The sequence below is a fragment of the Vicugna pacos genome, chromosome 3 (genome assembly GCF_048564905.1).
Source record: "Vicugna pacos chromosome 3, VicPac4, whole genome shotgun sequence".
In the NCBI taxonomy this organism is placed as follows: domain Eukaryota; kingdom Metazoa; phylum Chordata; class Mammalia; order Artiodactyla; family Camelidae; genus Vicugna; species Vicugna pacos.
In genome coordinates, this window is record NC_132989.1 from 66,709,212 (window position 1) to 66,732,904 (window position 23,693).

Sequence of the window (23,693 nt, forward strand, 5' to 3'; positions counted from 1 at the left end):
AGAAATGAATCTCCTCTTGCTCTATTTGCCAGAAAACTGATTAAATTAGTCCCTCATTTTTTTTCCAACGGTGTCCACAGGGACTTGTTAAAGGGCTGACTATAGTAGCATCTAGATAGTTGGAGGGTTTCTAGACTTATGCATAAGTGGTCTTACAAATATTCATTTTCTCATTGTCCTAAAATATTTTTACCTCCTGCAACTTGTAATTAAATGTGTTTGCCATTGTTAGTGGCATTAAAAAAAAATCAGGGAAACAAACCAAAGATATTAAGGAGAGTTTTATTGTAAAGATAGACAGGACAAACAATTTTACATTTTTCCAAGTCTATGAAAACTCTCAGAGTAGAAATTTCTTTATGTCTGTCACACCAGCAGACAGATTATTTATAAATCAGGGAAGGGAAAGTTCACTTTCTGACAAACTGCGGTAGAGGTGGTGGCACCTTAATGTCTTGGCCTCTCTCCAATTTCTTTTCACAATCCACCAGGTAATTGACTCCATCGATGACTATCTGAACAAGCTCAACCTTTGATAGTGAAAAAGATGAAAGATTAATTTGCAGAGAAGACACATGCTAGGCATTGATCTATAGGAAGAGTCCCAGGACAAAAGAGAACTTGCCATCTTCAATGGACTTTATAACAATTTCTTCTCAGTATTTCCCTGAAGTTTTGTGGGAGAAGAGGTGTCTGATAGTTATCATCAGAGATGGGAAGCAGGGATATTATAGGGTCTCTCTCAATCTTTCTTTAGTTAAGATGGGATTACTACTTTCTGTAAGAACTTTTTTTAAAACATGAAAACCATTAGTCTGCGTCTCAGATACTTTTCTCCCATCAGTCTCTGCTATAAAATAACAATTTGTCTAAAAGTAAAACTACAGAGTGACACCTTGTGATGTTCTTTGACCTGGACCTGAATTCTGACCTGCCGCTAAGCTACCTGAGCACTGAATATGCTATTGTTCAGATATTGTCATTTACACAGTGAATGGCTTTATGAAAATTGTTTAAACTCAAGGGTTTGGCAATTAAATCATGTCTGTACTGTACCAGGTAAGTTTGCTACTTAAAGGAAACTGTGAATTATATTAAGATACACTTAAAAAAATTGCTGCTTAAAAAAATGTTAGAACTTTCATTTACAAATAATGGTTTTTCTTCAACTAGAGTAAATCTACCTATGATTTTTCCCCTGGGAATTGCCTCCCAAACAAATTACTTGTACTGCTCCTAAAGGGACTCAAACTAAGATAGTAAGTAATTACTAGTTAATTCCAGACAGCACTAAAATACATAACTCAGGAATGAACAGCAACAATAGAAGAGATCATTAAATGTTACAGTTGAGCATACTTTAGGCATGATGGCGTCTAGTGCCCTCCCTGCTTCTCTTCATGCATAAGGAAACTGAAGCCCTAAGAGAGGGCTGGCTCAGAAAGCTAGTCATTACTAATAATAGAAACCCATATTTTCTACTTATCCAGTTGACCTGTCTCAGTGTTGATGAGGGTGTGGTGAGATGGGTATCTCATTCACTACCAGTGAAACTCTCTTGGTATAAGTCTTGTGGTAGGAAACTGGGTCAAAAGTCAGGGACTCTCATTTTTAACCCAGGAATTCCTTTCCTAGAAATATATTCAAACTAAATAATCAGAATTGTGAATAGAGTTATGTATAGAGATGGTCATACAGTTACGTAGAGAGATGGTCAAACGAAATCTCAAATAATCAGGGAGATAGTAAACAGATAATGGACTATCTTTACTATGCTGCCATTAAACAATATGTTTTGAAGAATACTTAGTATTGTAGGAAAATGCTCACATATAATACATGGAAAAAAGCTGTTATATCAAATATATGTTATAATACTAAATTTTGTAAAGATATTTTTTGAGTAATTATAAGAATGAAGGCAATTTAGAATAATGTTCACAATGGTTATCTCAGGGTTGCTAGGTAAAATAAATGGTGTTTTTTTTTAATACTTTTTGGAATTTTTCTAGTTTTTATAATGATCACTTATTAACTCTGTTTTTTTTTAAGTGATAACTATCTTGCTTTCCAGTAATAAAAGTCTAGTTGATATTAGAAGCTGACAGGACTAGGCCCCAGATTTTCTTTATTCACTACTTCTTTCAGCAAATTTCAGAAGGTGTGGTATTTATAGAGGCTTCTTCTTCAGATATTTTACCAGAGCTGGCAGCATTCAGGTTGATTTCAATGTTTTGAGTGTTTTCTCCTTCCCTTCCTCAATTTACTGGTAGGGGTACCAACCAGCAATGAAATATGCACAAAATGGCAAGGAAGAAGAAAGGGCACTGATAATCCACAGATTTAATAACCAGCTACTGAGTTATTAAGGGTTGCATGTTATAAGAAGAGGCTTTTAAATGAATGCTGGGCACAATACCTTCAATGGGATCACATCCAGGTAAGCTGGGCTGACTTACTAGATCAGGACTGACTTGGAGTGTGGCTGCAGTTTCTCTAAGTGTGCTCCTTGTGCTTTACCTCGTGCATCACTCCAGGCCTATCTATAGTCTATGAATCCCATTCATCCTGTGCATTCACAGAATCCTAAGCATTCCTGGATGAGCACAATCTTACATGTACTTAATGTATGCCTTATTTGCCATCGTTAGCCCTAATGATAAAATTTTACAAACGATCGTGCATCTAAAAATGTCCAAGTGAAGATGACAATATGTGTCCTTCACCAAAGGAAATTCAGAATCAAGAGAAAAGCCACAATTTTACCACCCTCAGAGAGAGGGCACGCGAGTTCTCGGACTTCACAGTGATAAAAGACTGCTGGCCTTCAGCATAACAGAGCTCCTGCTGCGGAAGATTGCTGGAATAGCTCTCAGGGGCAGGCCAGGGACAACCCTCCCACTGTGAATTCCTTCACCTGCCTATACATTCTTGTACTTACCTTTATGTAGTGATTTCCCAGGGAGGAACAATTCTACAGAATGAAATGCTAACTTGACTCAGGACTCAATGGGGAAAGAGGAGGTCTTGAATTTTGTGAATAAGGTAAGGCTGTGTAGGTTACTTCTTTTTCTTTTAGGCTGATTTTGTTGGTTCACGTTCAGAAAGTGAGAGAGATATTACCTCAGATCGGCCAATTCGATCTATGTTGGAAATATCGTACACGTCTGCCACTGCCGCAGTGTCCACGCCACCTGTGCCTCGCTTCTGAAGTCTGAGGTTCTCCAGGATCTTAGAAAATCGTGGGTCCTGGGACAAAGGGTAACGGTGTCGAAAGAAGCAAAATTGATTCATCATCATTGGTGCACTTAGAAAAGACATAGAATGAGAGGTAATAACAGTTACCATTTATTAAGCATATATTTACTATGTACCAGGGCCCTGTGCTGGAACTTTTAACCTTTACAACAACCCAATGAAGAAGGTATTGCTTTTACCCCCCATTTCACAGATGAGGAAATAAGGCTAAGAGGAATTAGCTTGCCTGAACGTAGAACACAGCTAGAAGGTAGCAGAGCTGTTACCAAATTCTATACCGCTTTTTTGGCACCTGGATCCCAGCTTTGGTGAATTTATTATTCATCTATGTAACTACTAATATCAGTTGCTACTGATATAATTAAAATCATGACATTAAAGCACATCAAATAATTTTCTTCGCATTGGAATCCTGAGTAACAAATATTATTATACTTTTTTTGGCTGAAAGCATATTTTCTAAAACTGTTTTAAAGTATTTGATTCACTTGGCATGCTGGGGCAGAAACTATTAGTTGCCCATTGGAATCCTTCTCCTATTTTCCACAGGTGAGCTCAGGAAATAACCACCAGCTAGGTTCCTGCTTGTGGAACAAACAGAAGTGACGTGTGCCGCCTCCAGGTCTAGACCTTAAATCTTTACATGGACAATCCTGCATGTTCTCTCCCCTCACCACAAGCTAGAATGTGAGGGCTGACCATAACCATGCAAAGGGGACAGTGCTCTAAGACAGTCCTCTGTGAGTGCAGTCCCCTGACCAACAGCAGCAGCATCACCTGGCAACTTGTTAGAAATGCAACTTCTGCAGGTGGGCCTAGCAATGCATGTTTTCACAAGCCTCCAGCGGATTTTGCTGCAGGCTCAAGTCTGAGAACCACTGTACTAGGAGAGACAGAAGGAGCTGGAAGGCCAAGGAGCAGCGCAGCCTGTCTTTCCATCCCGACTTGCTATATGCAGGAAAATTTAAACTTCTTGTTCTTGAAGCCACACCCCTTTCTTACAGTCCCTCAACCTCTTATCCTACTGATACTAGTGTTTTTGAGGCAAACTTAATCTTTTCTCGTCACTTTCTATTATAGGTACAGAAACTAGGGTTAAGGAATAGGCTGTGTCATTTTTTCCTCCAACCAAGCAGGTGATCTGATCTGAGCTGATCCAGGTAGAACCCAACAGGGCCACTGGCTATGTGACATTACCTTGCTGAGCTTGGGGATCTTAACGTGGACACCAGCCCGTAATCCTGTGCCGAGGTTCGAGGGGCAGGTCAGAATGTAACCCAGACGCTCGTTCCACATGAACTCCCAGCCTCGTTCTTGGATTAGACGTTCTACCTACAACAGGGAACAGATGACAAAGCTCTCAGATATCCATTCACTCAGCAGCACATCCTGAACATCAGGGAGAGATGTGTGTACTGTATGTTTGCCATAAATGAAATTTAGGTAAATATATAGTTTTCTTTTCCTTTTTTTTTTCCTTTGGAAAGGAGAAAGTAAAGTTATCTGTAGTTCTATTTTTAATTTACATTTTTTATTGAGAGAACCAGTCTTTAAAATCTATAGTGCTTTATAACTTTCAAAAGTTCCATGCACATGATTTCATATAGTCCTATAATAACCCTTTTTCCCTCTAACCCTAAACTGCCCCTCCCCGCTTCTTTCACCCCACTGGTAGCCACTAGTTTGTTCTCTATATCTGTGAGTCTGCTTCTTTTTTGTTTTATTCACTATTTTGTTGTATTTTTTAGATTTCACATATAAGGGTGAAATCATACAGTATTTGTCTTTCTCTGTCTGACATTTCACTTAGCATAACGCCCTCCAAGTCTAACTATGTTGCTGCAAATGGCGAAATTTCATCTTTCATTCTATAGTATTTCTTTAATAGAAAATTAAATCTCTTCTATCAGAATATTAAAATGGTCCAATTAAATCAGATAAACTACGTAAAGCACTGAACAGTGTACCTAGCATATACTAAACACTCAATAAACGTCAGTTGTTATTATTTTTCCCATGAGCATAGTAGAATAAAGGAATTCTCAGCAAGTAAGGCTGTGGTCAGATTACATAGGAACATTGGTGCATCCTATAGTGTCTCTATGCTTAGAATAGCCTAAAGCTCTGTTAAAGAAATCAGAAAATAACTAATAATTCACAGACTTCTCTAAACCATTCTGCACTTGGAAGGGAAGCATAGGAACTTGCTAATAACAAAAAAAAAGTCATCTGTTTTTTGAAGCACTGCTCCAGAAGCCTCACCCCAAAAGAGTGCCATGATCCTTAGAAAGAAATAAGCCCCATCTTCGAAGTCATCATAGTGTCTCCTTTTAAGAAGGAAAAATAAAGAGATTTTATTTTAGTGAATATTCAGAAATCTCTGATGAAATCTTACCTCTTTCAGTCCACGACAGAATCGCTCAAACACTCTTTTCATATTGCCTCCTTTCTCCATAGAGATTACCCTGGTGTGGTCTTCCTCATTAATCCAGATGAGAAATGTCTTGTCATAATTATGCCTAATGAAGAGAGAAATATGGTGCTGAGTGTTAATTACACTTGTTTCATCACATGAAAACCCCCATTACTTCTGTAACTGGATTGCTCCATTTCACCTTCCTCATTTCTTTAGATGTGGCCCTAATCTCTTAATTGTGTGTGACTAAGTGCCTGCAAAATAATGTTACCTTGACAGAATGAAGAGTAAGACCAACTTCAACCCTCAAAGATGTCATGTTTTTGCCCAACAAGAACTTAATCTCCCTCATTACTGAGACTACGATGACAATAATTCCACCATGATAACATTTGGCCTTGCCGCTAACAAGAGTATTTTGTCTCCTAATAAATTCAGTCAAAATCTTGTGGCACTTAAAAAAAGATTTTACCTGCAGCCCAACATGTTTGGGGTGCAGAAGACTTCACATATGTCTCCTGTAGAGATCCTGCCTATCCACCCACACTGAGCAGCTGCCCCCAAACACTTTGATCTCAGCTCCTTCAGGTATCGTAATAACCTGCCAAGGTACAGGAATCAAAGTGGCCTGAGGACTGTTGGCCAAGATAAAATGTGTGTACACTCAACAGCCACTCTTCCTTGTAGACTTTTGCTTACATCCCCCATATGTATTTTTCATTGTCTGCTCTTTTGTTTTAATGTCATGAAACAGATTCTCTGTGAGGTCCAATAATATGAAGCTAATTTTTTCTTGAAAATACAGTCCTTTTTATCGTGCATAGTTCATGCAAACCAGCTAACATTTGTATACATCTTGGAAACATCACAATACTTACATGTATCTCTCTCACACACAAACACACACACACACACACACACAATTTCTAAGTATTCTGCTTTCTCTATTTAGTTCAAGCTGGGCATGCTGTCAAGTGCAGGTCACAGCAACCTCAGGTTAGGACAAGCAGGTGATCTGAAGGAGATCGTCTGCACACACTGCAAATGTGAAAAGGCTGTGTCCATACCAGATTCCCCTGGCATCTGGCCAGTCACGGGCCATCCCAGCACAAGTTAGTAAAGGGGATACTGGCTTATCAAACAGAAAGTGGTCCTGCAGGCCAAAAAGGACAAAGCAGAAAGGAGAAACTGATGAGATCAGATACCCTCGCAAGTGCTAGGTGGCCAAGTTTCACTCACTAATAATGGCTGAGGTCTCTCGGGCAGTGGTTCTCAGCCTTAGCTGCCCACTGTCATAACCTGAGAGCTTTAGAAAAATTCTAACGCCCAGTTCCCATCCCTCAGAGATTCTGACTGAATTGTTATGGAGTGTTGCCCGGACATCGGTATTTTCAGGTGAGTCTAGCGTACAGCTCAGGCTGAAAACCACTGGCTTTACCCCAGTGGAAATCCTTAATCACTCTGGAGCCTTTCTATCCCACCAACACCAACCCCATGCAGCAGCACAGTGGGCAGTGAGTGAGGGCTGCTAGCCTGAAAAGTGCTCCACATAGCTGCATTCTCCGTGTTTCCAGCATTATTGGTTTATTTATAACTATCATTCCTTTTGTTTAAGAGTTTTAGAGGTGTAAAACAATGATCTATAAATAAAAATAGTCACCATTAATTTAATGCTACGTGCCAGGCTCTACGCTTTGTACTTTTCATTTATTTCCTTTAATGCTTACAATGACACTCTAAGGTAAATGTAATCACTCTATTTGGTAGGAAAAAAAAAAACCAGATTCAGAGAGAACAACTTACCACACAGGACAGATAGGTTTATTTGTCTTTATTTTTAGAGGAGGTGCTGGGGATTGAACCCAGGACCTTGTGCATGCTAAGCACGCACTCTACCACTGAGCTATACCCTCCCCACACAAGATAGGTAGGAAGTGGTAGAGCCTAGGATGCTGTATGACTCCTAAGCTTATGCCTCTAACTACAATATACTACTCTGCATAGCAAAATCAGTGTTCAGAGACTGACATTTTCTTACTGTGTGCACACAGTAAGAATATGAATATGGATACCATATATTCACATATGATTACCCTGATGTAAGAAATCAAGAAGACAGAGGAAGGGAAGTCCTTCTACAATCTCTAAGTGGGAAAGATCAGAGACCTGAGCCAGGACAGGCTTATGGACTGTCACTGCCCAGGAAATAGCATGTCCTTTAAGCTGGAAACCAGAAGTGGTTACTAGAGTCAGAGGGCTTGTTCTGTAACAGGCAAGTGGAGAAGAACTGGAGACTGAGGCATCTTGACCACAGAGTTGGTCCCTCTGGTTTGGAAATGGGGCATTTTTTGTGGCGTTGCATTCTCTGAAATGACAGAAGTTTCTGCTTTTCCTTGGAGTTTAAATTTACTTTTGAAAATGCTATTTTGTTTTAACTGTGCTACAGGGAAACAAGGAAAGGACTTGGGTTTTGTCTACACTTGAGGAAGCCATAGAAAACGTGTGAAGGCAGCGGGAATCCTAGGGGCTAGCTCCAATGTGAGTCAGGGCAGGCCCTCCACCTGGGGGATTCCCTTTCCAGATTCTCCCAGCTTCCTGGACTTCCTGGTAATGGAGGCCATTCTCCAGGCACAGACAGGATTTTCCACATCCAATTGTTTCTACTTACTAAGGAGCCACTGGGATCCTCCATTCTCCTCTACCCACCAATCCCAGCCCACTACCATATTGTTGCCTCCACAGAATTTATCCATAGGCTGACTGTCTTTACTTTTGGCCTGAAGTTTTAAGGCCTGCTCTTCCTTCCTCATATTGACCGGGCTGAAGCCGCAGCAAGCTCCCAACCAGGGCAGGGGGCCTGGGCTCTGTGAGGGGCCACACCATGTGGGTCAGGGCTCTGGGCACAGCCCCGCCCAGACAGCCCGGGATGGAGGTCGGGGGTGTTGGTTTAAGGGCCACTCACGTCGATGAGCCGCTGCTGGTCCTGCTCCGTCATCTCGGACAGCTTGTAGTAGCGACCGGCCAGGTCCCCCTTGAGGCCCTCCAGGGCTGTGATGGCCACGTTCTCCACCTCCCTCCGCTCGGCCCGGGAGCAGGCGGGCGGCAGGCTCAGCCCGCGAATGCTGCGGCCCGTGCGCACGCGAGACGACAGCACGTAGCGCTCGTCGAACTGCCCTTGGGTGATCTGCCGGGCAGAGTGTGGGGTCACCGCAGCGCCACGACCACAGTGGCTTACAAACTGCTGATCAGGGACCCTCAAGGCACGCTGCACGTTTGCATGTGGGACACATTCTGGAACTCGGGGGGCAGGGGTCTTGCAAGTCAAGAGAGGAGCTACTTTACACAGCGCCATCTGCAGTGCTTTACCCCAGCTGGATTTGGGCTGAAGAAAGGAATTGTTTTAGGAAAGGCTTAAGGTTCTCAGCGACCACCACCACCTTGTTGGTAGGAGGTAAGAAAAACAGATTCTGGGACCTTCCTGATCTTCCCAGGGGCCCTCCAGGGAGCATACTGTGGAAGGGTCACCGCAGAGCTTTCAAGGGCATCTGACCCAGGGGCCCTACTCTCAGATGCTCCTTACCCTGAGGTCTGGAGTGCCAGCTTCATGGGAAGGTACAGAGGCGGCTGGGGCCTACCTTGGAGGCATCCAGATCCGTGGGGTGCTTCATCACCCTGGGGTCATAGCCATTGTGCCTCAGCTTGATGACAGGGTCGAAAAGGTCAGCAAACACCTGCAGAAGGGAAGATGCTCCTGTTTCCTCCTGAACTGGTTCATCAACTTTAATTCATTCATCACTTGCCCCTTTTTATCTTAAGGGTCAAAGTTGATGCCCTCTTCTGAAATTCTCAGTGCTATGCAGGAAACAGGTGTGAGATTGGATTGATGGCCAGTAATAATAATACTAACAGTAATAAATATAATAGGCTATACTAGAGGAAGCCTCTTTGAGACACTTTGCCCCTTGGGAGACGGCAGCGCTCCAGAACTCTGTCATCATAACCTCCTCCTTAGTGATTCTGCCAAGTTCACTACCACAAGATGGAGCAAGAAAAGCTTGTGTTTAAGAATTTGAGGGTTTTCCCCAGAAGTCCTTGCTTTCGTAGGATAAAAGACACTGCCAGATCAGAAGCTAAGCAGATTTGTGGTCAAAAGGGAAGGTCAGGTTCTAGAGTTTGAGCAACATAATAAATTTGTGGAAAACCAGCTGCACAGAAAGAAAAGGGCACAGCAGCAATCAAAGTGAAGCAGGCACCTCTTCCCCTGTGAGGACCTTTCCCAGCCCAAACTATCTCAGGCAAATCTACTTTTTAAAAAACCAAAAACCTTAGGAACATCCTTTGGATAAAATAAGGTTAGAAGAAGTCATAACAGAGCACCCTGTAGCCTGTGGGAGCTATGTGAAGTGGGTCCAGGGAGCCAGATCTAGTCTGGGACTCTGGGAGCCGAGAGTTGGACACTGCTGTACCTGAGTGAGCTACCAGTCTTGTCTACTCAAGGTGGCCCCCTCCCTCCTCCTGATGGCTGCCTTTCCAGGGAACTGTCTTCAGCTCCCTGCAGTGGCAGGTGCAAAGGCAGCAGACCTGAGGGAGACGGGCTGGAGGTATTTGCCGTGACGTAGAGGCTGCTCTGGTGACTGAGCTCCAGAACAGGCCATCCTGTGCTTCTGCACCCAGGGTGAGGACGTGGAGACCACGGCATTTCTCCAAGAGACTTAGTGAACTGAATAAGACTACAGCGGGCTGCGTAGTCAGTAATTCCCATACTAAAGACACATGGAACCATCCTCCCTGCTCAGTAAAGTTCAGCCACAAACACATCATCTCCTAATGCCCTGTTGGTGAAAACACATCATCAATACAATAAAAACATTAAGAGATTTTTTTTTTCTGAACCAATTCATCCCCTTGACAGCTCAGAGAGCTGGGTCATGCAACTCATTCCTCTGTGAGGAGGGATATTTGGAAGCCTTGTCCCTGGGAAGCTGTAGACCTCACTGTTCCAGAAAGCACAGCAGGCATTCTGTTGATGCTGGCTTCCCTTTATGGGTGCCCTTCCTGAAGGCAGCAACTCGGCCCCACAGAGAGACCCCAGAGCACCCCCCATCCCTCTACACACACTGCAGAACTGGCAGCCAATGGTTTTACCTCATAGGACTCCTCGTCACCAGCCACCATGCCCACAGTCTTTATGAAGGGGTGGCCAGGGTTGTCCACTCCAGTCTGGATACACTGGTCCAGGGTGTAGCCATTGGGCGTCACCTTGTTGCGGAGCTTGGCGTAGATGGCCGGCGTGAGGCACTCGGCCATGCAGTTGTTGTGTTTGCGCAGATCAGGGTAGTCCGCACTGCATGGGGAGGAGAGAGGCGTTCAGGGAGCAGCCACTGGCGGAAGGGGCCTATGCAAGAGCTTTGTTTCTGGCCATCCTTCCACCAGGCTCTCTTCAGCCACTGAGCAGAGGAACACTTGGCTAGGTCATGGCTTATGTAAGCTAGATTTAAAAAAATAATTCCCTAAACTGTCAGAAAAATGGAATTGGCCTTGCCTAAGGAGTCCACAATGCTGGCTGTAGGAGCCCACAGACAGTGGCTTGTTTATACAGAGAGGAGACAGAGTGAAAATGGTTAGAAAATAAATTGAAATCATATGCAGGCTTTTTTTTAAGCCCAGAAGTTTTGGTAAAATATAACAACTGTATCTTGGTCCCTTGGGTTTGTGGTGGAGAGGCTAGAAACCCTGTAGGTGGAACTACATAGAGATTCATTTACTTTTCTGTCCTCTGTCTATGATGCAAACTCTATGATTATCTGCTTTGTTGAGAACAGTGCCTGGCTATAGAAACAGGCATTCAGTAAATATCTGTTGAAATAATACATAGGAAGAAATCAAATGGGGGTACTTTCTTACCCTGGGGGATGTACTGACTGAAAAATAGGGGACTTGGGACCACCACGGGCTCAAATGCAGATAATCTCACCTCAGGAACTCCTGAGGTGCATGGCGGTGCCGGTAACTCCCTCAGAGATCCTGATTTCCACAAAAGCCATTAAATGTCTGAGAAACATTTCAGGTTTTCCTCATCTCTCCCGTCCACACCCACCTACATGGAATCCCTTAAGGGCAGCACTCCACTCCAACTCTATCCAGTGTGTGGCTTAGCCGAGGCAAGGTTCCAGAGGCTGAGAAAACAGTCCATCTTCATGCCCCTCCTCCACTTCCCTTCTGGAAGGGCCTCTGAAGCTGAGAAGTGCTATAACATCATACTTTCTGGAGGCAATACAGGGTGGGTGAGGCCTGGGTCTGGAATCAAGGTCTATGGATTCGCATTTGGCTGCACCAGCTGTGTGAATCTGGGCACTACTTAACTTTCAGAAGCCTTCATTTCATCACAAAGGGATGCTAAGATGAATAAAATACTATGCATAAAGGGCTCAGCACACACAGAAGTGTCCAACAAATGTTAATTACTATTGTTATTACTACTCAGCGAGACCTTGAGCTCTGGGCAGCAACGATGACACTACAGCCACATTTCCTTGTACTTGCCACAGGTCACTGTGCTTAATGGGGCTCAAAAACGACTGCCAATTTGACTTAGTCACCCTTGCTGACCCTTGTTTGAGCAAGGGAAAGCATATTTATGGCTGGCATGTGGTGTCACTTTTAAAGCCAGGAGGACCTACCTTGGCGGGAATAGCTTGCGCTGCTCCTGGGCCGCAGCACACACGTTCTGCCGATTTTGCAGGTACCCAGTGGTCAGGGCACTGGTGCCCAAGGTAGCAAGTAACAGAGAAGCATTGCGGCCAGTTAGCAGCTTAGAGAAGGTACTGGCCATCCTGCCTCTTGGATGAGTGTCTGGAAAGCAGAGAAGCCGAATTAGACAGAATGGCCCTGAACCACAGGATGGAGACCAACAAGCAGGAGAAAGAACTGCTGGAGGCTTAGCCTCTGTGTTGTTTTTCTCTTTCTTCCTTTCTCCCCCAACCCCCTTCATACTGCTTGGGAAAATCCGGGTGGTCTGAGACACTGAGAATGTCAAACTGCCTGAAGTTCATGCCATTTTCTCCCCTAATATGATATAAGAAAAAAATGGGGGATTTCTACTTCTGACTGCTTGACAGACCAGCTGCTCTTTTGGACTCTGCCGGTGCACAGCAACTAGACTCCGAATAGAATAGACTGCTGGGCTTGTAAGAGGTAGAGGAAGTTGTTACCAAACCAGGCTCATTTTGCCTGATACACAGCAAGCCAAAACGCTGACACACAAAGGTCTGCAGCAAAGAGAGAGTTAATTTTCAAAGTACCCAAAGGAGGAGATGGGAGAACAAATCTCAAATCTACCTCCCTAAGGGCAAGGGGCTTGGGGTATTTATGGGATAACAAATAAGGAAGCAGTGAAGTCTGAGGCATGGGCGTGTGGAGACCATAGCGAAAGGTGATTGGGAAAAGGAGTGGAAATAGTTGTTTTGCGCAGGCATGATTGGGCTACAGGCCTCTGCATGTTCTGCGGGTGGAGTTTTCAGCCTTCCTGTTTCAAAAGGTCACTGAGCTCAGACATTTGCACATGCCTATTTGGAGGGTTGGTGGTCCTACCCGGTCTTAACCAGCTCAGCTCAAACTAGACCCAGACAACTCCATGTTCCTGGAGAATTACTCAGGCAAACATCTTGTTGTTCAAGCTAGGAGCCACTTGGAGGACATGCAAGTCTTAAAATGACCTTGTTTAGTAAAGACAGGTGAAACAGACTTAACTAATCATTACACACAATTTCAAAGTCTCTGAGGACCATTTTCCTACTCCACTCATCCCAAATGAGTTGGTGTCAGTTCAGAGTAACAAGCCAGGAGGTTTGGGTTCTCTGACAGTGGATGCCCATTTGAACACTAAGATCAGGATACCAGCATGGAGGTGGGGAGCTGAGTCTAAGACACCCCAGTCAAGCTAAGGCCCTTGAGAGGGGCTAAAGTGGTCCAATGTCAGCAGCTCCCAACAGAAGCACACTCAGATCCTGTCTGAGGAAAGTATACTCAGTTTAGGCCCTGCTTTCCTACAGATTAAGATCAATCAATAAGCTCTCAGCCAAAGATCACCAAGCACAAAAGAAGGTACCATGAATGGCAGTCAACAGAAGAAATGGCCACAGATTTTTGACCTCCAATGACAGAAGATATTGGAATTGGCAGATAAGAATGTAGATTACCTCTATGTACAACGTTTAAAGACATAAGTGATGGAATCACAACAATGAACAAGTAACAAGAGACTATCAAAGATGATCAATCTGATTTGAAAGGGAATCAGAATGAACTATGGATATAATACAGCTGAAGACAGAATAAATGAACTGGAAGATACAGCTTATGAAATTATCCAGAATGTTGCACAGAGAAATAAGAAAATAGAAAATATGAGGTAGAAGTTAAGAGATATAAAGAATAGAATGGCAGGTCAAATACATATCTAACTGAAGCCACAGACAGGAGAATAGAGAAAACAGAGAAGAAGCCATATTTGAAGAGAAATGGCTGAGAATTTTCCAGAACTGAGGAAAGACAGAAAATCCATGATTCAAGAGGCATGACATAACCCAAGCAAAATTAAAATACTCCACACATATGTAAGCCCAAGCAAAATTAAAATACTCCACACATATGTAAAGGATAGTCAGCTCCAGAATACTGGAGACAAAGATATCAAAAGCAATCAGAGAGAAAAGACAGTTTATCTTTAAAGAAAAAAATCATCTGATTTTTCAACAGTGAATAATGGATGCCAGAGAAATGGCCTTTAAGGGGCTAAGAGACAATAGAGACAATACTTATCAACCAGACTTGGGGATATAGTCAAATTATCTTTCAAAAGTGAGAATGAAAAAGGCAATTAAAGGTAAAGAGCAGATCAATAACAAAGGAACTACTAAAATGTGTACTTTAGAAAGTAGGAAATAGACACCAGAAGGACAGCCTGAGATGTAGACAAAATGCAGAAAACATAAATCAAGATAAATGTTCATATAATATCAACAAGGGATGAAAATCAGATACCCTGCTGTGTCTGCTACTGCCCAGGAATTAGGATTGACAATTAAGCCACAGCATCACCCAGAGGAGAGCTATCAAACGTGGGTTGTTGAGTGGAGGCCAATGGAGCAGGTAACACTCAGTACTCTCTCATTTTGGTCTCAGTGATGCTCAAATAAAGGCTGGTATCTTTTCCCCTAATATTTAGAAGGTTCCTGGGACTCTGCTGCATGATTCTCCAAATGTGGGTTAGGTGGGTGCAAAAAGCCCGTTGAAAGTATGGTTGTGGGATGAAAACCTGGGCTATCAAGTGGATGATAAACTCCTCTAATAAGGCGAGGTTGGCATGGCCTTATACACAATTCTAAGAGTAGCCTTCTGAGGTCCACTTTCTTCCTTGATTGCATTTTGGGAACTGGGATCAGTCCATCAACTTCGTGTTTCCAGGATCCCCACCCGGAAGTCTCTACTTAACATCCTTTTTGAGCAACACTAGGGAGAAAGTTGAACACCTCAACCAGAAGTATCAAAGTCCTTGAAAAAATTTAGGAAGTTATTTCTCTAAGTTAGCCCAGGAAATAAGATTATCAGGCAGCCTTTCCTCTGTGCTAGAGTCAAAACAATGCCTTCAGTCCTAAAGACAACAGGAATTAGTTAAGTAATCAGCAGGCAAGATAAATGGGCCATTTCTTAAAGTTGTTCTAGGGGCTTGTAATGGCCCAGCATTCATCTCATCACAGATACTTCTTTGCTCCCTATTAGACTTGGGCTGTTGTCCCTCTTCTTCCAAGAGGAAGTGAGTGTTCCTCAAGGAAATGCACCCATGTTCCTGGTCTTCAGACACAGCAGGTGACACTAACTTACATCTTTCAGGCCTGTCTTACCTGCTTCCACACCCTCCAATCTGCTTCCTAAGCAGAGAGACAAAACTGTCTTCTCTGAGTTTTACCACAAAACTCACCAGAGTAGAAGCTTTGCCCGAATTCTTCCCAGACTATGTATGGGGCAAAAAATAAGCCAGGACATGGTGTCCCTAAGTTAACAGGAAGTACATTTGTTTCTGAGGTTGACTCAAATATCTTGATTTTCATTTTTCTCTCCTTTATTGGCTTGATCACTAATACATTACAGCAGACATATCCCTTCAGCCACTGATTTTGAAATCCTATCATAAAAGCAGGCAAGCGAGGCCAATAGGCTGTTTTTACTGTTTCCCTGCTCCGGCTCCTAGTCTCTGTGAGCCCCCCGTGAGCCGGGGCAGCCCCGCGCAGGCTCCTGACCTCTCAGCCGTGACAGGCTGGCTGACCCCTGGGAGCTCGCCAGGCCCATCCTCAGCAGTTTTGGGGCTGCCCCACAGATAACAGACGCAGCATTAAGTGCACGCCCGTCCTTCCTCCAGGGATCCTTTCCAGACTGAGCAGGTAGGTCAGGAAGGAGAAGTCAGATGAGGAGCAAGTGCTAGAGGGGAAATTTAACTTCAATCTCCCAACACCAAAATTCCTCCCCATAAGATACAAGAAAGAAAGAAAACAGTTTTATCATTGACTCGGCATAAAACCAGACTGTGAGGCCCATCACAGGCAACTGGCTAACGAGACTGCAAAGAAGATGAAATGTCCCCTCTTCCAGAGCCACGCAGAGAACCCACTCCACACATGTCCTCGAGGTAACTCAGGTAAGAGGACATGACAGCACCATGTGTCACACAGAGTTCACCCCAAATTCACCTGAAAATCGGGGTGGACTTTTGGGTTAGCTAACTGCCTTTCTCCAAAGGGAAAATGAATTAGGATAAAGCTCTACCTAATACCCTACCCTAGTCAGATGAGGCCTCGGTCCCCAGATTAAAATTTATTTGCTTCAAAATACAAAAGTAAACAAACTAAATAAATACATTTGAACAAACAAACAAGCAAAAACAAAGGGAAAATGAGCTTCTCCCATCTCTGACAGCAGGTCACTGACCACCGGGAGCCTGCACCTCAAACTTCCACGTCCCACTGAGTCTGGGAAATTGGGCTGCTAACTTTCTGAACGCTTACATTTGAAAGAGACAGCTCCCAGGCCCTTGAGAAAGACAGCCCTGGGTTGTTAAACTGGCTGGAGACTTAACTTTTAAAAAGATTTAAATGCATCTCAAAGGGACAGAGAAAAATTACAAGTTTTCTAAAGGAAATGCTCCAAGAAAAGAGAGGGGAGCACTAATTTTGTTCTTTCCCTGCCCCACATGCCAGGAAGGACAGTGTCAGGAGCTCAGCAGGGCTCAGGTCAAGGACGAACATCACTCAGAGCCAGTCCCAACATCTGGAAGAGAAAAGACCCAATGACTGTAGGACTGAGTCACAGCTTTTCTCGGTTCTCAAGCCCAGGGGCCTGCACAGGATAGGTTCTCAGTAAATGCTGGGTGAGTGAGTGAATAGTCATAAGGACATTGACTGGGAAAGGACTTAAGAGGACATTTAGCTCAGCTTGAATGCAGGAATCCCTTTCCCTTTGGCCCTCCTTAAATATCAGCAATGCTGGGGATTGCGCCACTTTCTAGAGGAACCCATTTTACTGTAGAATAACTGGAATTATTTAAAATCCTTTTCATATCTTAATAAGGGGGGGGACAAAAGTAGAGTACTTTCAAGGGCCTAGTATTTTCTCCACAACAACCCCAAAGAGCAGATATCTTGCCCCATGTCACAGAGGAGGGAACTCGAAAACAGAGAGGTTAACTGACAGTCAAAGGTCACACAGCTGAAGGGAAATCACATGTATTGAGTTTCAATAGGTACTCATTTAAATGAAGATCCTTTTCTACTTACAAGGTTTAATAACAGACAATATTACAGCATGTTTGGATGGAGTCAACCCCCTCATCTCCCAAGGAATGGAGTTGCCAGGCAGTCCTAGCTGCCTCTGGTTCTTCACGGCCTCTCAGGGATACTGGATGGCTTCTCTTAATCACAGTTTCCCAAAGGGGCTCTAGAGAGGATATTTATGGGGTGAAATTGCCAACCAGCACAGAGGCATTGTTCTGGGCAGCTCTGAGGGGCAGCAGAACCAGAGGGTGCACCCTCAGGGCTTCCTCCACCCGCCAGGAACACCAGTGACTACAGACCTGCAGAGATCATCAGGCAGTGTGGGTCACAGTCACCATGAATGAACTGAATGAATGACACTAACGTGCTTCAGGTCAGGAGGAGCCACAGTGGGCAGCGATGCAGGGAGAAGCAAGATAGGATGATGAGGTGGTGAAGATAGGTATCTTTGCACTTATTTCCTTGATAAATATTGAAGTGCCTACTATGTGGCGGTTTTCACAGAACTCCTAGTCTGAGGGGAAAAGCCTCATGTAGCACTTACTGCGTGCCGGGCACACGGGTCTATGAGCTTTATGATCATTACCTCATTAAGTCCTCACAACAGACCCATCCGTGAGCCAGATGCTCTGACTATCCTCATTTTACAGGTGAGCGAATGGAGGTAAAGAAAGGTAAAATAATTTGGCCAAAAGCACATGGTTTGTGAGTGGCAAGGCTGGGATTCAAGACCAGTGGTCTGTTTCCATAGTCCACGCTCCGAACCAGCACCCCAACTTGGGCAAGTACCAGTCATGTGGTAAGCGTTCTTTGCAGGAAGCCAGAGCCCCATGGGAGCCCCTGGGAGGGCCTGGGATGGGCCCAGCCCAATCAGCTCCACTGTTTGAGGGATCTTGTCTGGTCTTTACTCAGACTGAGGTATTGCTTGCCTCCACCTGCCCTGGGACTAGTACCAGGTCACAAACTGCAAAAGACTGGAGCGAAACAATGACAAGACACCGCACACCCACATGCATAAACAGGTGACTATGGAGGCCCCCCTCTGGCTGGCTGCCTTCCAACTAGCTTCTAGGTGGGAGAATGGCCAGTGCCCTCAGCCCACACCACATGCCATATTCTTAGATTAAAAGGGAAAAAACTTGCAGAGTAATGAATATGAATGGTTCCAATTTTGTAACAATGATTTACATATATATGTATCTGCATATACTTGTATGAACATAAAGTACTGAAAGTTATTCATCAACCTGCAAAAAGCATTACTTCAGAGCAACAGATTTGGGGTAGGCAGATTATTCATTTTCTCTTAATGGAATTCTGTATTGCACAACTTGTAAAAATAAGCACGTATTGTCTTTATGGTCAAAAATAAATAAATTAAAAGTAAAAGACATCAACTGTGAAGGGTGTTAAACATCCAGATTTCTAGGCTCCATCTTTTGAACGAGTAGCAAAAACAGGACTGTCACAGGTGTACTGTGATAAAGCTTCACAATCAATTCCCAAGCCCTGCTGGGTCTGGGAACCCTGCAAATTGGCTACCTGAGCCTCAGCAACTCCCTCTACATAATGAGCTCGATGAGACCTCTCCCTGAGCTGTTGTGAGGATTAAGTGACAGGCCACAGTAGGCACTGAATAAATGTAAGTCTCATTTCCCTAGTGACCCTAAGTGGGGAGACAGTTATCACTCTCCCCACAGCCACCCTGGTTATCCTAGCCAGCACTGGTCTGCCCCTTCTCTGCACGTTTGTTGATTTTAGTTTACATTTTTAGCATTTAAAGTGTTTCATTTAATTGTTTTATTTTGTAATCTCTCTGAGGACAAGGCTTGATTCCAGAAGGAGCACATCATGTACTTTCAGATCCACTCATCATCCTCTGCAAACCAACATCACAAAATGAACCTACTCATTTGGGCTCCCAAGTTCTTCCAGACTCTGATTCCTTGCCCAGGCCTTTCCTTCCACCTGGAAAGTCTTTTCCATCCCTGCACGCCCAGTCAAGCTGGCTGTCTTTTCTTCCCTTTAACTACCATATATTGAACTCCTACCACGAGCCATGCATCATGCAAGGAGCCCTTACAAACACTGTTTTCAGTCTTAGAAACAATCCTGCCAAATAAGCATTATTCTACAGATGGGGAAAACAGACTCAAGAGAGGTGAAGTGACCTGCCCCAGGTCTTGGGGCTAGCACCTTGATAAAGCTCGGATTTGAACTCAGGCTTGTCTTTGCCTTGGACTGAGGCTCCTTGCAGACCACAGCACCTCACAAGCAGCCCTGCACTGACCAGAATTGGAGCGAAACCACCTTTGTGGTAGAGGACCTAGGAGTGTCACAGTTCACTCCACTCGGTTTGGCCCCCGAAGACCATAGAAAATGCATTTAGCACAGCAGCTTCTAGATGCTGGATTGTCACCTCAGAGCACGTGACTCCCCCAGAGTAGCAGAGTATTATGAGTCTGTTCTCTTTCTTTGCCCTCAGGCTTCTGCTGAAGTGACCGAGATGCCAGGTGCCACTTCCCCTACTCCGCTCCAACGCCAGGTGCCCAAAGCACCTACCAGCCATGCTGGGGATGCTGGGCCAGCCTGCCCTTCTCTGAGATGGGGCATGGGCTCTTCTCTTTCCTTCCCTCCTCTGTCCTCTCTCATACAGACGTAAGGATTGCAGGGGTGAGGAGGGAGGAAGTCTCTAGCCCACACCCCACAGAAGCTGTTTCCCTAACTTGGAACATCTCATGACTCCTGATTTAAAAAGCATTGTTTACAGCATCAGGGCTGAAATCTGGCAGAATTCCTGGGCTACAAGCCAGAGAGATTACTATATGGGATGCAAGATCACCACCAAAAATAATGATGTTGTGATTATTCCTACTCTTGCCCTCTCCACCAAAAAACAAGAACCACCATATTAAGCCCTTTTGTCATTGTGCCCAAAAGCTGTATACCTCTTTGTCTCAGGCAGGCATACTGGGTGTCTGGGTCCTGGTTTAAAGGTTTTGTCTGATTCTGTTACATTCTAAAATGTGGAGGACTTGGGTTCTGCCACAGCCTCAATTCTGAGCCACCTGGTCGTACTGAGCATATTGGATGGAGAAGCCAGGGGTGCCGTTCTGCTGACTCAGAGTTATTTCTGGTCCAGCAGTACACAGTGTCCATGTGTTTGAACTCCTTGGAGGGCAGTGGAAGGCCAGGAGGAGGACCATGTGTCAGCTTTCCAACCGGAGAGAGTCACCCCAAAACAGAGGACGTCCTTGGGGCTGGACCAGCTCCACAGAACATTCTGAACAAATTCTCACGATGCCAGTTGTGGCCAGGAGAAAATGGCTGTCCCCTCCAGTTCTAAGAGAACAGAGGGTTCAAGTTACCTCGCCACCACCAGATACCAGCACCCTAAAGGGGCAGCCTTGAGCATCTCTTTTCTATTCATCAAGTAGAAGTCAAAGCAGAGATGTTTACAGTCCTTCCCTATAAAACAGAGGCCTTTCCTAGTCCTCGGTGATAAAGACATATCACCACCAGACTGATCTTTCAAGGGTAAATCATTTTCAAAAACTAGGAAATTAGGAATGATCTAGTCCTTGAAATGCTGTTAAGGAGTGGGAGCCTCCTTCCCTGCTCAAGAGAATAATCAGTCTCGGTGGCTTCCCAGGCAGAAGTGGGTGTGACCTCTAGCAGTCACCTTCAAAACAGGCTCCCTGTGGGATTCCTGGCCGAGTGGGCAGGAAGTCTCAGAATGCTGATGCAAGGTCCCACGTGATTTCCTCTGGAAGACAAATGGCTTTCTCTAAGCATGGCAGAGATGGAGACCCAGTGCCTCTGAGCCAGCGGCAAAGTCTGCCTGAGAACCAATCCTCCTCCTGCCTCTGAACATACAGGACTCCCCATTTCTTATCCCATGCCTACCCCGTTTCCTGGTCCTTCCTCAGCCACCCCTTTAGGAAGACTGAGCTGGCCTATGGTCCATTCTCTATAGATATGATTTAATCACGAAGCTGCCAGAGGCCATGGGTGCATGTGGCCCTCATGCCCTGTGCTGGAACAGTGCCTTAACCCACAGAAGGGTCAACTGTAAAGGACGGTGTTTTCGGGAAAGGTGTCTACAAAGCAGAGGAGGAAGTGGAGTGCTCACACAGCCTAATAACGGCCAGATACCCTCTAAGAGGGCTTGCCAGGTTCGGGTGGTGGTCGTGTTCTTCCCCATGAGCATAGAGAGAACAGGCCAAGGACTCTAGCTCTGAAACGGAGGAATTGTGATTGCGGCAGACAGGAAAAGCGGTACTTCTGGAAACATCTCACCAGTTGAACTAGCATACCTTGTCATGGGGGCACCAGGCCCTGTGTGGGGTCACAGAGCCAGGGCAACGCTCAAGGGAAGGTTTAAAGGGCAGCACGGAGGAGGGCCAAAGAGTTTTGCCTTGTTTTGGCAAATATCACTCTCTACACCCACCAGAGCATTCAAAGGCAGAGCTGTCACCCACTCAAGGGACAGAAACTGGGCTGACAGTAAGCCAAGCAAGCAAGCAAAGAACAGGTCTTTACCAGAGATGAAACACATTTAGGCCAATTCTATAGCATTTTTACGTCCTGTGGAGGTGGGGAGGAGGAGGACTGTTGGCTCATTATTAATAGGTTAGTGATTTTAAAAATGAATCTCTAGCAATAATATTAAACAATTTAAATTGCATCTAGCTATTGGGACGATTAGTAATTAGCTCCTTTCCAGGGCTTCAAAATGTTCGTTTTTCAGTTAGTTTATCCTAAGTCACTGATTTGCACCTCTTTTGATGCTGCTGAGGGAGATCTTTCTCCAACATTCTCCATTCTCTGACACAGTTCCAGCACCTCGTGAGCAGCTGTCCCACGGAATGGTTACCCGCGCCTGGGGTGCAGGGTGGCTTCAGCCAAGGACAGATGCTCTGCTGGCTTCTTTAGAGAGTTACCAGGACTTCCTCACACAGGAGCAATGCTCACAGACCTGACTCCCTGCTCACAAAGCCCCCACCCTGGCACTAGCAATGCCCCCGCTTTGAAGGAAAAAAGCCGGCCTTCCCGGCCTCAGGCCTCACTGACCTTGGAGCCGGAGTCTCCCACGTCCCGCGGCCGCGCACAGCCAAGGAGTGTAGGGACGCAGTGGGCGGGGCCCCGCCTTAAAAGGGCTCCCTGGCGGGGCGGAGTCGAACGGGGCGGGGCCGGGAGGGGCGGGGCCCGCGTCGGACGCGCAACCTGAGCCTTGCCCTTGCCGGCCGGCCGCTGCTGACACTGCCGCTGCGGAGCTCTGGGCTTTTTCTAGCACCTGCCCTTTCACTGAAACGTTTTCTTCCCCAAGTCCAGTCCTGGAGGCTGCCTCTTCCAGGGCTCTGCGAGGCGTTCCTGGGCCCGCAGGCCCCCGGCCTCGGGGTGGGAGGGCCGCCAGGAAACTGCTGCACCTGTTAGGGAATTTGTTGCTACCTTCCCTCAGGAGCCCCATCCCTGGGCCCCAGGTTAGCTGCGGGGAATGAGAGCCCTTCTCTCTCACCCGCTTCCACGCTGAGGTCCGAGAGGAAGAAGATGTCTAAAGCTTCCTCTCCAGTTTCTAGTCAGGCTCTGAGCATCTCTTTCCAACAGGTTGTCTGGGGCCTGGATACAGAGATAATAACAATCACCTTTCTCCTCCAGATCAGGCCATCTGAAGTAGATTGCTAGATAATCTCATTTTCTTTCCACACCAGCTTAATTTACCACACAGAAGGTCCTGCTTAAAAATAGCCCTCCTTGGAACGTCCATCACACACGGTAAAGGTTGACTGTAAATAGCAGTGACCCACCAGGACTTTGGACCACAGCCCTGCATTTCAGAGGGAGCTGCCCAGGCCTCTGGTGAAGGTCACGTAGACAGCTTCTATGGCCACGTGCACATCACCAGCTGATTCCTTTCCTTTCCTTCTCAGGCCAAACCCATGCTCAGAAGGGAGGGTGGAGCAGGGCATGGAGCCAGTCTCCCCCCTGGAGTGGTTCTCTTTCACGTTCCATTTCTTTTAAATATAACCAAAGCCAAACAAATGTGTTACCTTTGCATGGGGGTACTGACTGGGAAATTGCTTGAGAGGGCCTTCTGGGGCTGGAAAGTTTCCTGATTTGGGGGTGGTTGTATGGGTGTAAACACGTGTAAAAATTCCTCAAGCTGTACGTTTAAAATGATTCAAGCACTTAGT

General features: G+C 45.2%; 1 protein-coding gene across 1 annotated transcript; it reads right to left on the minus strand.

Annotated features, from left to right (window-relative positions):
- Positions 1-268: 268 nt before the first annotated feature.
- CKMT2 (creatine kinase, mitochondrial 2) lies at positions 269-22,624 on the minus strand. Its single transcript, XM_006197615.4, has 10 exons — positions 22,573-22,624; positions 12,355-12,526; positions 10,820-11,018; positions 9,310-9,405; positions 8,637-8,858; positions 6,742-6,827; positions 5,654-5,777; positions 4,456-4,590; positions 3,124-3,249; positions 269-530 (listed from the first exon to the last, which is right to left on the minus strand). The coding sequence occupies exons 2-10, from the start codon at positions 12,504-12,506 to the stop codon at positions 411-413; spliced, it is 1,260 nt and encodes a 419-aa protein (XP_006197677.1). The 5' UTR covers positions 12,507-12,526; positions 22,573-22,624; the 3' UTR covers positions 269-410.
- Between the last annotated feature and the right edge of the window lie 1,069 nt (positions 22,625-23,693).